Below are 15,927 nucleotides of genomic sequence, written 5' to 3'. Positions count from 1 at the left end.
CAGATGCCTCATCTTAGTGAAATCAGACAGTATTTGTCCTTTTGTGGCTGGTTTATTTCACTTAGCATAATGTCCTCCATGTTCATCCATATGTCAGAATTTCCTTCTTTTAAAGGCTATAGAATATTCCATTCTATGTAAAGCACATTTTGTTTACACATTCATCCATCAATGGCTATTTGGTTTGCTTCTACCTCCCAGCTATTGTGAACAATGGTGCTGTGAATGTGAGTATACAGATATCTTTTTGGCTATCTACTCAGAAGTGGAATTATCAGATTGTATGGTAATTCTGTATTTCTTTTTTGAGGAACGGTTATATTTTTTCCATAGTGGCTGTACCATTTTACATCCCCCCTAGGTTACCAACATTTTAATTCAGCTGTTCAAAATAATACTCTAGTCTTAAGGCATTCTTCCATTTCTCTCTCAAGATATGCTCTCACTTAAATTTATTTAAACACAAAGGAAAGATTGTGAGATGACAGTAAAGGGTTTGGTAGAAAGAGCAGGCATTGTTAACATTTCCATGAGCTTAAAACAACCATTTTTATGTTTGCAACTTCTCTTTCTAACCTTTGTTAAGTACACATGTCCTATAGTTGCAATTATAGCATAGAAATTCTTAAGTTCTTTTTCACTTACCCTTTTTGTTTCCCTGTGATGTTTATAACTTATAGATGACAACATAGTGCACTTTGTGTTAATTATGTAATCATTAGATTTGGAGGTGGCCCCTTTCTTTGGGTATGTTTAAATAATGTTGCCATTGGCATCTTCGCAGAACAGTTTCTCTTGAATGATTTTCTTAGGACAAATTCTCAGAAGTAGAGAAAACTGGGTCAAAGTTGATCAATTTTTTTTTTTTTTAATGACTATTGCTCTGTCACTTTTCTAAGGGAGACTCATTTCCCTTGCAGCCTTGACATTTGACTTCTCAGAGATGTATTTATATTTTAAAAAGTATATGGGTGGCTAAAATAGCATGTCATTCAATGAATTTTAAGGACTTAATCTTATTTCACATCAGCCCAATTAAAAAAAAAAACTATTTTGCTGTACAATAAGGAAACCTGAATAGCTTAGAAGTTGTCATTCAAAATATTTGTTTATACACTTGGAAACTGTTTTTTTCCCTCCAGTTAACCCTCAGAGAGCTTTCTAAATGGGATATTTTACCTTTTTAAGTACATGTAGGTTACCTACTTAAAAGGAGGGCACCCAATCCCTCTGGTGATATTTTTGCTGAGGATTTATATGTCATTAAATCAACAACATAGGTTTCTGTTGCAGAGCTCTTTGACAGTACTGTGTGAGAGAAAAGTATTTTAAAAAGTATTAACTGGGAAAGTTAATAATGCCAAAGAATCTATTCAGAAAAGGCTGTATCCAAACAAACAAACAAACAAAGTTAATTAAGACAAGCAACAGATAACCAATAGGCAAAGCATTGCACAGACCGTCGCAGCCATTCAGGGGCCAAAGAAGGCAGTGGGGTTTGGGTGATAAAGGAATTTTATCTAACAATGAATGTGAGATTAAATATGTAGTGAAGTAATTAATACATGGTTCTACTTTTTGTCAACAGAATAAAGAGTTAAAAGTAGTTAAAGTGCTCCCCTATCTGATGGCACCTCCTCTCTCACCTCATCCAAAGATAAGTAGTAACCTCTGATCTTTACCCCATGGACATGATGTCAGTGCCCTTTGCTCTTTACCCAGCAAGTCACATTTGGGTGAAGAAGATGGGAACATATCAACTGAATTTATTCCCGGCCAGTACTCTAAAACCTTAAGAAACCAAATATATTATGAGTTTAATTTTCAGGATTTCATTAGGGTGTGTTTAAGGATACAGATATTCTTTGAATGACCTTTTTTTACAAAATTAGTCTTCTGAAGGAGAAAGCTACCTGCCAGAGGCTTTCTCTGAGAGCAAAATCTAACTAAAATTGGATTGCTAAATTCAAGAGTGTCCATTGGAGTTTCTGGCCAGGGTGAGGAGGGGTGGTCTTCAATTAGGTATTGATTTTCATGGGATGCCTTTCTAGATATTCTTTCACACTAGAGCATATCGTTTGATACTTCTGTTGTTCAAGCTCATGTCTACTTTTAGTCACCCAGTGAGAAACTATAGTGAGATGAGATGATAACTTTGTTTTTGGGCTTCATTGCTTGAATTAGGTTTGTCTTGTCCTCTTTTTGAACATTTTGTGTGTCTGAAAATCCTATTTGGTGAATGAACCAAAGAGCTTTTCTGTGAAAGACCAAGTTGGGGGAAAAAAGAACAGTTTGAACACCCCTAAAAGGATTTATTTTTTTAAAAATCATGGCTCATTCTGGTAGTATAAGATATTGTTTTCATACATGTATACTTAAAACCAAATTTAAAAAAAGAGCTGTTGTAACATGAAACCATAATCTAATCAGTAGGTTCACCAGTGCTTCTGCCTTCTCCACAGTCTTCTAAAATCTCCTCTGGTTCCAAGTCTCAAGGCCCAACACAAAGGGAGGAGCTTGCAGATTTTGTTTTTTCTCTACAGTTCAGTCTTCAGGAACTTGAGAGCTTTCCTCATGTTGTCAAGCACTAATGTGGGAAAAAGTTATGAGAGTCAACACATCATCAGAAATCATACTGATAGATATAGCTTGAATGTTGGTAACCTTGTAGATTTTTTTCTAAAAGTATGTGAAATGGCTTTTATTATTATAATCTAGTTCTCTTCCAATGTTTATTAACTGCCTTTCTTACAAGGCACGGTGATATTACCTGTGCAGAATACCTGCCTTTAAGGAACCCAAAGTCTTATTAAGATCGATACTGTTATCTCAAGAATGGTCAATACATTTAGAGTGTGCTTCCCCTGGCACACCCAGCACCTACTGGAGACATTGCTAATGGACCAGGACATTCTTTCCTGCTGCCCAGACACAACCTCATAATCCTTCCCAACATAACGTTCTAGGTTGGTGCCACCCAACAGAAATTTCTGTGATGATGGAAAATAGTCAGTGCCTATTCACTGAGTACTTTAAATGTGGTTACCATGTCTGAGGATCTGAATTTTAAAATCTTAATTAAAACAGCTACATGTGACTAATGGCTGACATATTGGGCAGTGCAGGTCTACATAGTCACTAGTCATTGAGTGAATTGGTTCTTATGACAAGACTCAATTTTCTTCCCAGAAGGACTAATTAGATGTCACAACTAGGTACAGCCTCCCATTGAGGTTCTTCATCTGCCTTGAGTCTCACACTTTTTTTTTTTTTTTCATGTTATGGCAACCCCAGGGGAATTGAGTATCTTGGCAACTGTTTGGAACCATCTTTCCTACTGATCTTTAAAATTGAACTTGAATTCAACTTTAATAAGCTGGACTAAATTATTTCACTTTTGTTACTTGGAAAACATTTAACAAAGCATGCAGATTGCTACTGTTGCTATTGTAATGGTACGATTACTATTGCGCTCAGGTCTGTGGTAGAAGGAGCCAAGTGAGCCTAAGAGAAACCTGAAAAGGAGGTAATATGGTCCTAGGATTCTCCTGGAGGAAAAGATACCTAATCTAAATAACTCATCTTTAATTGAGTTTTTAAAAAAGTGAGATCAATGCTTGAATGTAATTTGCTGGAGGACACAAGGCCAGTTAGGGTCAGACTGGTTCTCTGGGGTCTCTGAGCACAGCTTTTTCTCCCCTCCCCATGTGGGCTCTCCTCCCAGTACAGCAGTGAAACAGATGTTCAAAGGAGGTAACACTTACGTAGAGCCATATCCGAAGGTTCGTAAGCATAGAGACGATTTGAGTATCTTCCAGTGATGTCGGCTCTAACTGTCAGGGATGGGTCTACAAAGAAAAAGCCAAAGGGAATGGAGTACTATGTTTCAAAATAACCCCTATTGCATGATGAAGCCTACATGTGTATCCACATCCCATGAAAAGAACACAATGTGTCCTGCTGGATGAGATTCTACTCCATCCGGTCTGCAACCTGGCCTCTGCAGCCGGTACCCAAAGCCAGACTGGGAGCATTCAACAGCCGTGCAGCGCTATTTGTGGAAAAGGTTAAGAACCCTGCTGTCCTATCTATAGCAACCTGAAAATAGGGTAATATACATTCTTGGGATGGCGTTTTGTTTTTTTGGTGAAAACATTGGCATTCTCTACTAAAGAATTATTTTAAATTTTTGAAATGATTATATTGTAATTGAAATATGTTACCAAGAGCAACCTGGATAATTAGGAACTCACATCAAATGCTAGTTTTCCAAACCAAAGTTTTTTTTTTTTTTTTTTTAAGTGAATAAAAGAATGCAAGACCTTAAGACCAGCCAAGGTGAAATAAGTGTGTAGTTTTTTTACTTTATTGTTAAGTAGCTGCATTTTAAAAATAGAGATTTAAGCGTCTTCCCCTATACATATATTCCTATAGGTTTAAATCCTTTTTTTTTTTCATGTTTTATATTTACTTGAAGTTATCAGTTAATGAGGAAAAAACAGGTATAAATAAGATGCATCCAGAAGGGAGGTACTAGGATATGCAAAGGCCTAGCAACCTTGCCTTGAGAGAAGTGACTGAAGGAGGCTATGGTCCGTGTCCTGAGAATTAGATGAAGAGGAAAGATGAGGCCCAGCCACATGGATGCCAAGTCTGTCACTGGTACCTGATGGACAATCCCTGTCGTTTCAGAATGTTGGACTAGGACCAGCAGACATAAATCACAGGAAGCAGACTTTCGTTTGTTCGAGAAAGACTTAAGATCTACTCTGCTTCAGCTCGCTGTAGAGGATACACACACAGGGTCTCATCTTCATAATACAGTGACATCAGAAAAGCGTTTTCAACTCCCAAGCATTGGCTTACAGCCTTGGCTGCACAGTGGAGTCATCTGCAGAGCTTTCAAAGACTGCCACCTGCGTCCCAGCCACTGAGATTCTGACTTAATTGCTTTGAGGTGTAACCTGGGCAGCTTGATGTTTAAGATCTTCCAGGCAATTCTAATGTGCAGGCCTTGTGGAGAACTACTGAGCCGGAAGAGCAAGCTGCCTGGGACCTAGTTCTTATGACCAAAGGAATCGAACGGGGGTTAAAAAGCCCTTAGACAGGAACACTCTGAAAAGAATTCCAGCACAGGGTGTGACTGGATGACCTATAAGGGCCCTTTCCTTTAAGGGTCTAAATTTTCTAGATCCCAACAAAACCAAATCTGTAAGATTAGCTCTAGTTCGGCCTTTCTCCTTTTCTCCCTTCACTTTTTCTTGCCCCTGTTTTATAGGTTAGTGTGAACTTGGGTGAATTACCGAGGTGATCTGCTTGATCAGAGTGCGCTCTGCTGTGTGATGGATTTAATTATGGATTATCCTTTCATCAGTATCACTTTGATCAAAGCCAAACTCAATTCATTTGTTCAATCATTTAACAAATACTTATTGTGAGCCTGCCACAGGGTCATGCTGAAAATATGATGGTGACCTGAAGAAGATCTGGTCCCTGCCACATGGGGGGCAATATTTATTAAACAATCACCCAATAAATACAAAATTAAAACTGAGGAAAGAGTGACCATTGAGAGGAACATGGTGCCACAAGAACACATCGTGGGAGTTTGAGCAGGTCAGTGAATGACAGTGATTAACCAGGTGACCTGGGGGTACCGAGGCGGGAAGCAGAAAAGCTTTCCAGCAGAGGGAATGGCACATGAAAAGTACCAACGGCAGGAAGGAGCATGTCTCCTTTGATTTTTTTTTTTCTTTCAGCCCATATTCATAACTTGCCTAGAAATAATGATCAAAAAATGTCAGAAAGAAAAATCCAGCACAGGAATCAAAAGTTTGCCTGATTAAATATTTACAGACCTGATATAATTCAGGGAACTGATTAATACGTTTAAACAGTTAACAGGGTACTTCCTTCTCAGGTGTACTTGTGGCAGAAGATGAGAAGTTAATATTAGCAGATGAAGAAAAAAATGTCATGTATGGAAATAGGTAGAAGCTTGCATTTCCTAATGAAAATAGGTTGCGAAACTGAAAGTTAAACCTCCCCAGTAGAGCTTCGTCGTGGCCTTGGCCATGGTGCAGCAGCACGTGAGGGTGTGGAGGACAGAGGCAGAGATATGGCGGCACTTGTGTAATGTTCACAGTGTGGTTTATCTCATTGTCACTTTTACTTACCAATAAACATAATCCTGGGGACGTATTGGCCATCAGGAGAAAGGTGTTTGTCAGTTGTTTCATACTAAGATTTAAAAAAAAGCAGCTTTCAGTTTGTTTATATTCTTCAGTTATTTTCAAACTTGTTAAAACAACAGTGTGTCCATTCCTGGGCTAGGCATCTTAAGACACTATAAGGCACATCTCTTAACACAGAGAGTTTATAATATAGATGGGGAGGCAAGTTACATGCATGAAATAATAAGAGCAGACTGTGATGGCAGAACATGAGGTAAAGAACTGATGCATGTGGTGAACAAAGAGCCAAAAAACTCAGTAAGGGAGAATTTGGAAGGCATACAGTGTTTGGGGAAGGAGCTTGGATGAGGTAGGAGGAAATAGCATAATGAAAAAAAAAAAAAACGGAAGTCATTTTTAGAGAATCTGCAAAAACAGGATTATCTTGAGAATTCGTCTATCCATTTATCATTTTTTAATTTTCTCTGTTTAACAGGGAGATACAGGTAGGAGAAGGAATATTTAGGATCCGGGGGTGAAATGTTATGATGAAGGATATACAGGTGCATTGGGTGCCCAGAGCAGGACATTTAGCCTCATCTGCAGGTTCCGCTAGGACTTTCTGAAGTGGGTAAAGAGGAATCTTTAAAAAGTGAATAGGAGTCAGTTATATAGAAAAGGAGGTTACTCCAGGCAGTGGAGGGGGGAAGATTATACAAAGGTAGAGGAAAGGCCTAGCACTTTATATAACCAAGTGTTTGGATGGGACTAAAGGATAGGGATACCTGAGGCGGTAGTGAGAGAAGATGCTAGAAAGCTACTTCAGGGGCTGGCTTGTGAGTGGCCTTGCACACAACGCCACAGTGTTTACGTCTGCTCATAAATAAATAAGAACCACTGAGACTGTCATACAGAGTGAAGTAAGTCAGAAAGAGAAAAACAACTATCGTATAGTAACGCATATATGTGGAATTTAGAAAAATGGTACAGATGAACCTATTTGCAAAGCAGAAATAGAGACACAGACATAGAGAACAGATGTGTGGACACCAAGTGGGGAGAGGGGGGTGGGATGGATTGGGAGATTGGGGTTGACATATGTACACTATGTATGAAGTAGACGGCTGGTGAGGGCCTACTATATAGCACAGGGGGAAGAAAAAAGAAGGTACAATCTGTTTGCAGGACACATATTAAGTTAACCTTAGAAATGCATTCCAGTATACATTAGGTGCAGACAAATACTGTTTGATTCCACTTATGTGAGGTACCTACAGTAGTCAAATTCATAGAGTCAGAAAGTACATTGGTAGATGCCAGGGGCCAAAGGGGGACAGTGGGGGGAGTGGGGAGGGGGAATGGGGAGTTAATGTTCAATGGGGACAGAGCTTCAGTTTAGGAAGGTGAAAAATTCGGAAGATGGATGATGGTAAGAGTTGTACAACAATGTGAATGTACTTATTGCCACTGAACTGTACAATTAAATATGGTTAAAATAGTATGTTTTATATTTTGTGACTTTTACCACAATAAAAAGAAAAAATATTAAGAAAAAAAAAAAAGAACCACTGGAGGGGTGTTAGAAGTGCCATGATTGCAATTTGGTTTTTAGAGTGATTACCCCGACAATCATGTGGGATTAGATGGGATTTATTTTGTAGGCAGCGAGCCACTTAGTAATACTGCAATAAGCTACGCAAGGTGAAAAACTCTTACACTAAAACAGCGGTCCTCAATTTATAGGGAAGTGACCAATAGCAAGAATATTTCAAAGTTAGAACCACAGGGCTTCTTGACTGCCGGAGGTGAGTGGGCGGATCACATCTAGAATAACACTCTAATGGAATAAGGAATAGAGGAAAAAGAGCTTTTTGAAAAACCTGGGCCTTGCTGATAAATTCGGTGTTGAACGTGTCGAGTTGAAGCTGATTACGAGATTTCTGGAACTAGGCTGTGTGCATAAGTTGGAAGCTGTTGCGTGTTTGGGGAAGATGTGGGAGTTATCGGTAAGCAGGCATTGATTAAAGGCCGATGAAATTGTCCATAGAGAATATAAAATATAAAAAGAGAAGTAGGTCAAGTAGAGATTCATGAAGTCACTCATATTAAGGGGTAGAAGGAGGAAGAGGAGCCTTGGAAGGGAGGTGGGGAAGAACCGCTGGCGTGGATGCTCCTTCAAAAAGCCAACTTGTCAACCTGGAAAGAGGATGACAGAGAGAAGCTTCAGGGGACATATAGTTAGGGAGAGTAGTTTTCTGGGTAGTTTACTGACTGTTTGCTCTCGGAAGGAAAGTGGATACTGTTTGTATACCAAGCAGAAGAACTTGTAGAGGCAGAAAGCTTGACCATCCGGAGGGGTGGTGATGGTGAAGTAGGACGGGAAAGCATGAGGCCACAGCACATGTGGAATGATTAGATTTGGACACCTGGAGAGCCATCTCTTCCGGGGAGAGAGGGCACACGGACTAAGAATGGGTGGAGAGCAGCCAGGACTGCAGGGGAAAGGGGCACAGCAAGGAATTTTCAATGACAAAAACGTTCCACTTATTACAGCAGCAGAGAAATTCTGGACCACAGGAGAGTATTTTTCAGACAACTTAAAGTTCTTACTTCCTCAATAAAAATGTAGACATGCAAGAAATAAAATCTTTCCTCATTGTAGTCTATGAGATGAGATGTTTGGAGCACATCCCCATTAATGCAGTATGGCTAAGATGTGTAGGGAAAATGAACCATCCATTTCAAATTCTAAGCCCCAGAGAAATGGCAGGATGAAGAGTAAACTTACAACTAGATTGAGGAGGACAAACTGCTCTGCCAATTTCTGGATTTCTTTATTTTCAGCAAATGTCTTCTTTAAAGCTATAATGTAAAGAAAAGATTGTTAAGCATTCACTTCATCACCAGTTAAAACCATTATTCTCTGTTGGATTTTAAGTTGAGCTGTATTTGTAATACAATATTCAACCCCGCCCTTTCTGCAAATGGTTAGTGAAGTAATATCTAGGCCATTGACTAGCTTTGCTTCGCTACTGACTCATCCAATCATTCATTCATTCATCCCTTAATTTTTTTAACCCATATTTACTGAGTGGTTACTATGTGGCAGGACTGTTTCATGTACTGGGAATAGAGCAGTGGGGAAAAAAAAATAAGGTGCTTTCTTCATAGGGCTCAAATGCTTGTGTAGGAGACAGGTCATAAACAAGTAAATAATTTTAGGTGGAGATAATGGTACTTTGAAGACAAAGCAAAGCAAGAGGTTTAAAAGCTACAGAGTGGTTAGGGTAGACTTCTTTGAGGAGGTGACATAGAAGTGAGAGGGTGCTGCATTCTAAGATGTTAGGGATATGTCACACATGGCGGAGGGGACTGCAAGAGCAATAGCCCTGAGCTGGGAATGGGTTTGGATGCTTGAGGGAAAGCACAATGGCCAGGCTAGATGCAGTGGAGGGAAAACATGGCGAGAGTGGTAAGAAAGGCAAGGCAGCCAGGGGCCAGATCATGTCCAGCCATTTGGGCCATGATCAGGAATCTGGATTTAATTTTACCTGTGATGAGAAGCCACTTGAGCATGTGAGTGTTAGGATCTGATGGCTTCCGTGTGGAGAACTGACTGTCCGGTGACCAGGTAGGTGCCTGTTACAGGTCTAGGCAAGATCTAAACTTGGTTTGGATGAGGGCGGTAGCAGTGAGGCAATCAGAAGTGGCTGAATTTGGGCAGGACCTACATAATATATGCGGCCCATTGCAAAATGAAACTATGGAGCTTTTTGTTCAAAAATTATTACGAATTTTAAGACAGCAACAACAGAGCTTTACAACAAGCATAGGAACCTACTAAGCACTGGGTCCTGTGTGACCGCACAGGTGGTGTGCCCATGAGGCTGGTGCTGGCTTTCGGATATATGGTGAAGGTAAAGCAATGGTATTTGCTGATGTATTGGATGTGAGATGTAAGAGAAGACAAGAAGTCAAGGATGAATTCTAGAGCTTGTTTTTTCAAAATGTGAACCAATGGCTAACACAGACTGTGGACATATTTGAAGTTACTTTAAAATATGTTTTTACTACATAAAATATTCTTTTAAATTCAGCTGTGCTAGGTGCTAAGGATGTAAAGGTGAGTGATCTGGACCCTGGTCCTAGAGCTAAAAGCCTATAAAGGAAATTATATTTAGAAGTATGAATTACCTTGACTGTGTGGGCATTCATCCAAGTGATGAATAATCATCAAGGGTTTATTGCTTTAAGAGACAAAGAGAGATTGGATAATCTTTAATGAGTAGGATTTCATGTGTAGCTAAAGATCACTAGATGGTGCTCTTGAGAGCTTTGAGGGAATTCTGTAAAACTTGTCTTTACCTTGCCTTGGATTTGTATAAAGCTTCTTCATATGTCTGAGTCCAGATGAGTTGATCGCCCCAACCTAGAACAAAATGAACCAGTATATTTAAAGTGATTATATTCTCAGATCCAAAGCTGTTGAAAAGCAGGGGTAAAACTGGGATCAGTATATACTTGATGCTAAAGAAGAGCAAAACCCTCTAGAGAAAGCAGAAACAATTATAAACTTTGATAAATCTAGAACAAACACATAAAAAATATGTTCAGCACACAACTCTCAGCTCTGAGTGTTAAATCTTTACCAATTAAGTATAACTGGAGGCCGACAAGAAGCTGACTCCTACCTCTGGAGAGGGTCTGGGGCAGTTTGGGTTGAGAGTCCTTTGTGCCCTTCTTAGCTCCTGGTTTGACTGTGGTGTCTTTGGCCAGAGTGTAGGAGAGGGCCACAAGGAGCAAGAATGCTGACACTGAAATCTTCTCCATGGCAAATCTGATATGGAAGACAAACAGATAAGCAAAAAGTCAGTAAAACAAAAGAGAATTAGCAGTTTTCGAAATCTTCAGATTGTAGCACAACCGTGGGATACAACAGGAATTGAGGCTTAGATGAGATTGAACACGTGCAATTGGAGTAAAAAACTACCTTCCACAGAATTTTCCTAAGAATACATAGTATGAATATCTATCTATCCATCTATCTATCTATCTATCTATCTATCTATCTATCTATCTCATCTGTCTACCTCTATATGCTATAGATCCATATAGATAAAATAGAAAATCTCCATAGAAATCTATAATATAGAAATAAATACGTATATATTTTAAGAAAATAAGTAGATAGATGTATATATTCTTATAGCTAAGGGAATTTGCTTTTAAATTTATATTTAAAAAATTGTAGTACTGGAAGACACCTTAAGGGTTATATCCTCTTTTCCCACCTCCCCATTGTCTCATTTTGTAGATGAAGAATCTGAAATTCAGAGAAATGAAGACTAATGAGATGGGCATAGAACCAAGGCTTTTGGATTGTGCCATTTTGCAATGCTGGCTCCCATCTTCCCATCCTGAAAAAATTACCCTAAACATACATACTTCTTTAACATTTTGTTAAAATGAGGACACTGCCATTGAAGAATAAGATCTGAGTAAAATGATTTATTTCATTTAGAAACTGCCAGCTTTATCTTTTAACTAAAAACTTGCACCCACAAAACTCTCTCCCTAGTGTAATATTTACTCAAATTCTATATATTGGTTTTGAATTGGTTAAAATACATCAGCACAGGTTTCTTTCAGTGAACTAATTCTTTGACTCTCAGTGCAGGCCTGTTAAGGTAGGTGGTTGTAGGCATGTACTTTAGTGCACAAAAATATTCTATGGGACTCCTAACACAGAGAAACCAACCCCATGGATGTCTCTTTGTTAATTTTTTTTCCTTCCCAGTATTCCAAATTTAATTCTCAGGGAATGTTACACTACTGTGAAGCAGATGCTTATGAATGGGAAAGTGAATGGCAAGGTAAGATCCATGAATGAGTGAGGAAGTGAGCTAGCTAGCTAGCAAAGTGAATTGCACTAGCCAATCACTAGGGTTATCCAGGGACCATAACATGCAAAGCTGGATACTTGGGATGCTAATAAAGCCAAAGACTGAAATTTCCTAAAAAGAAACACCTAACTCTAATATTGGTGTATGTTTTGAATTAAATCAACTGAACTCTGCAAGGGAAGCAGGATGGACCATCAATGCTTAGTATTTTTAGGGAGTAAAGTTTCTCATGTTCTGATAGAGCAAGTGGGAACCTTTGTTAAGTATTAGCCAATTCTAAAAAAAAGGCGTTGCTAAGTCACCAAATCCAGATGATGCCTTGTATTAAACTGACCAATTATGATCTGTGTCATAGTACGTAGCCACACAACATCTCACTCAAAAAAGACAAAAGCATAAAAACAGGGATACACTTTCTTCATTTTCTATACCCATAAAGATATGGAAATGCCAATAACAATTTTTATCATCCAGCATTTTGCAGAAACAACTAAAGTGTGCTCCAAGTCTTCCAGCCTTTTTGGTACAAAGGCTTCTTTTTAATGTAAACAACAAAATCCAAGAACCTTTATGTGAGAATAGTTATACTTTTGGAATACTAGTTGGATTCAGAAAAATATCATGGCAAATAATGACTTTAAATTTATCGACACACATTTGATTTTGTATTTCTTTATAGCAACAGCATCTAATGTATATTAGAAAAAATAGTAGTAAACTAGTGGTGAAGTATTTAATTCATTGGCAATTCTTGTTGTGCAAGTGGCTACTAGGACTCCTTGCTATAGCTCTGCAGCTTTCAGGTTGGAACTGTTGATATCTTATACGTGTTTTATGGCAGGATGACTCAAGGGAACTGAATAAAACTCCTGCTGTACAAACATCCTGCTCTGAGCTGACTTTCTGAGATTCACTGTACTGAGTTTTCATTACTGAGTAGACTATGATCTGCAAACTGCCTGCATAAACCACCTCAAAACAGAAAGCTAACCACCGAGGACATTGATAATTTGGAGACACACACACACACACACACACACACACATATTTTTCAAAACCAGAACTTTTCACTTTTCATTATATTTCTGTCTTCTTATCTTCAGCAAGGAATGCCTTGCAGGAGGTTTCAGTGTCCCTGTTCATAAATGCCTCAGGAAAGCAACCAGATCTCTCCTCGTACAGCCTATCCCATGAATTTAAAGATTGAAGAAGCAATAAGGATATCTTTATATTAGACACAGAAAGAAAACTGTTTTCTGATTTGCAATAATATTCTGAACTGTAATTCCAAGCAGCCAATCTGAGCTGAGCTTTCACAGTCCTGCAGGTCTTTGCTTTGCCAGTGGGAAAGAAACAGAGCATTAGATGGTGATCAGGGCTCAGTAACTAAGACAGGAGACGCTGGGCCCTGTGCCGGGCTTGAAAACTCCTGGAGTTCCGCTCACTCTTAAACCTTTCATTTCCTGAGGGAGAAAGCATTACCTTGAACCAGCTCAGAAGCATAGCTCTGCCAAAGAGAGGTCCCAGTAAGCCTTTGGTGGAAATCTCATGATTCCCTCTCCAAATCCCATTTCACTGCCCATGGAACTACCCTGCCCTCCTCTGCCTGTGGATTGCCTGCAACTTTACACAGTAACCAAAGGCCAAAGCTCATTCTAACAAGTGCCCTTCCAACACTGCTGTCAGGAGCCTTACCTGGATTTCCCCACCCACCTGTCTGTGTGAGCCAGATGGCCTCGATGCAGTCCAAGCTTCCTAGTGTGCTGGCTCAGCCCAAGCCTGCATTTATGCACCTGAGCACACCTCAGTCCCACCCACTAATCCCATATTCACATGTTGCAAACTTGGAGAGGAACTGTTCTTTTCCCAAGTCTTCCCTGGGCTAAAGAGTTCCTTGTTTTTAAAAATAAGGTTGCAAAGGAATGCCTTTCAGTATGCATGTTGTTAACTGTTTGTGAAAGTAGATTGTTAAGCGAGTGGGAAAAGATGGGCAGAGTGCCAAATCCAGGTAAGCTTTAAATGAAGACATTTGATTTGCCTGAAGGCTGATTTGTCTTTTTGTGATTGGATGGAGTTTGCGGTTTGTAGAATTTTTTTTTCTCCCTCTTGGGGAGATTGCCTCTATTTAGTTGGAAACACACAAGAGATGATTCACAATTCTAACCCCTACAGTCATAGAAGCTGCTATCCTCCATTATGGTATAAATTATTTTACGTAATGTACTTCCTCTTTCTGGCAAACAAAATGTATAGTCACTATAGGTATGAAAACAATCCAAACCAAGCATTCACATCATATTTTAAAACTAAGGAAGTTATTGAAAAAAGATATCCTAACACTAGGGGTTTTTATTAATTACCTTGCAGCAACTTCCCTCCAAAGAATTCAAAGCTATTTCACAGATATTCTTTTTTTTTTTTTTTTTTTTTAAAGGACTGTGGTTACCAATGGGGTGTGTGGGAGGATAGGATAGAGGAGGATGTGTGTGGACGTGTTTCGTACTGTTTAACAGATATTCTTTTATTTAATGGCAGACTTTCCTGCTAGGCATGCAGGAAAGCATTTACATCATTTTTCAGACCTAGAAAGTAAGGTCTGCAACTACTTTCTCATTCAAGGTTATACAATTATTCGCTAAACATTTTAAGACTGGACTTGGGTTTTCTGTAAAAAATTTTAGTCCTGTGTTTTTTTCATGAAACTATGCGCAATCCTTAAAAGTTCAGAATAGAGAAATCTTTAACAACAGAAAATTAACTAATGGGATGCAAGCCCTATAAAAATAACTTTTGAAATGAGTTAAGATAATATTTCAAAACATTTTAAAGTATGTAAATTTTTTGATAGAGCCTTAATATCCGTGGGCAAAATATGAAGTGATTCCCAAAACGGTGAATTTTCATTAGAAATGAGTTTACAGAGATCATTCCTTTAGGAGTTTGAGTGAAAACAATGATTTGAGCTCAACTTTTAAAACTGATAAGCCTTTTATATAGACTCAGTCTATTTAGCCTTTAGAATAGTCAGTTCAACCCCCTCATTTTGCAGATGAAAAAAATGATGTTAAAAAATTAATGACTGTGTGAAGATCTCACAACTTGTTAAGGGCATTGCTGAGACCAAAGCTGTGGTGTCCTCTAGTCTACCACCTGCTAAGAATGGGAAGTGGGTAGCATGTGGGCTACATAAGATTCTTGTCTGAGTCCTGCATCCTTGTGTTCACTTGCTGGATGATCTCAGAGACATCATTTAACATCTCTGAAACTTCAGTTTCCTTATTTACAAAACGGGGATAAGATTACCATACATGTCTGTTTTGAGTATGAAATGAGATTTTAATGAAATAAGAAATGGGAAAGTACTTGGTACATTCATTTGCTAGGCTGGTATATAGCAAAATACTATAGACTGCCTGACTTAAACAACAGCAGCTTATTTTCTCACAGTCCTAGAGACTAAAGTCTGAGATCAAGGTATCAGCAAGTTTGATTTCATCTGAGGCCTCCCTCGGCTTCTAGATGCCACCTTCTTCCTATGTCTTCCCACGGTCATCCCTCTGTACCTATCTGTGTTCTAATTTCCTCTTCTTGTTAGGACGCTAGTCATCTTGGATTAGTGCCCATCTTAATGACATATTTTACTTAATTACCTCTTTGAAGACTATCTCCAAATATACTCATATTTTGAGGTACGAGAGTTATGATTTCAATGTCTGAATTTTTTTTTTTTAAAGATTTTTTTTTGATGTGGACCATTTTAAAATTTATTTATTTATTTATTTATGGCTGTGTTGGGTCTTCGTTTCTGTGCGAGGGCTTTCTCTAGTTGCGGCAAGTGGGGGCCACTCTTC

General features: G+C 38.8%; 1 protein-coding gene across 2 annotated transcripts; it reads right to left on the bottom strand.

Moving 5' to 3' along the window:
* Positions 1-2,288: 2,288 nt before the first annotated feature.
* AGR2 (anterior gradient 2, protein disulphide isomerase family member) lies at positions 2,289-13,820 on the bottom strand. Of its 2 annotated transcripts, none has more exons than XM_061197719.1 (8): positions 13,772-13,820; positions 10,865-11,010; positions 10,539-10,602; positions 10,368-10,420; positions 8,962-9,035; positions 6,177-6,240; positions 3,765-3,848; positions 2,289-2,587 (listed from the first exon to the last, which is right to left on the bottom strand). In XM_061197719.1, exons 2-8 carry the CDS (start codon positions 11,001-11,003, stop codon positions 2,538-2,540), a joined length of 528 nt encoding a protein of 175 aa, XP_061053702.1. In that variant the 5' UTR covers positions 11,004-11,010; positions 13,772-13,820; the 3' UTR covers positions 2,289-2,537. The 2 variants fall into 2 exon arrangements, with proteins under 2 accessions (XP_061053702.1, XP_061053703.1); XM_061197720.1 differs by having other exon boundaries at positions 13,790-13,817.
* Positions 13,821-15,927: the final 2,107 nt, after the last annotated feature.

The sequence above is a fragment of the Eubalaena glacialis genome, chromosome 8 (assembly GCF_028564815.1).
Source record: "Eubalaena glacialis isolate mEubGla1 chromosome 8, mEubGla1.1.hap2.+ XY, whole genome shotgun sequence".
Lineage (NCBI taxonomy): Eukaryota > Metazoa > Chordata > Mammalia > Artiodactyla > Balaenidae > Eubalaena > Eubalaena glacialis.
Note: the sequence above shows the minus strand (reverse complement) of the source record. Positions and strands in the feature narration are given on the sequence as shown.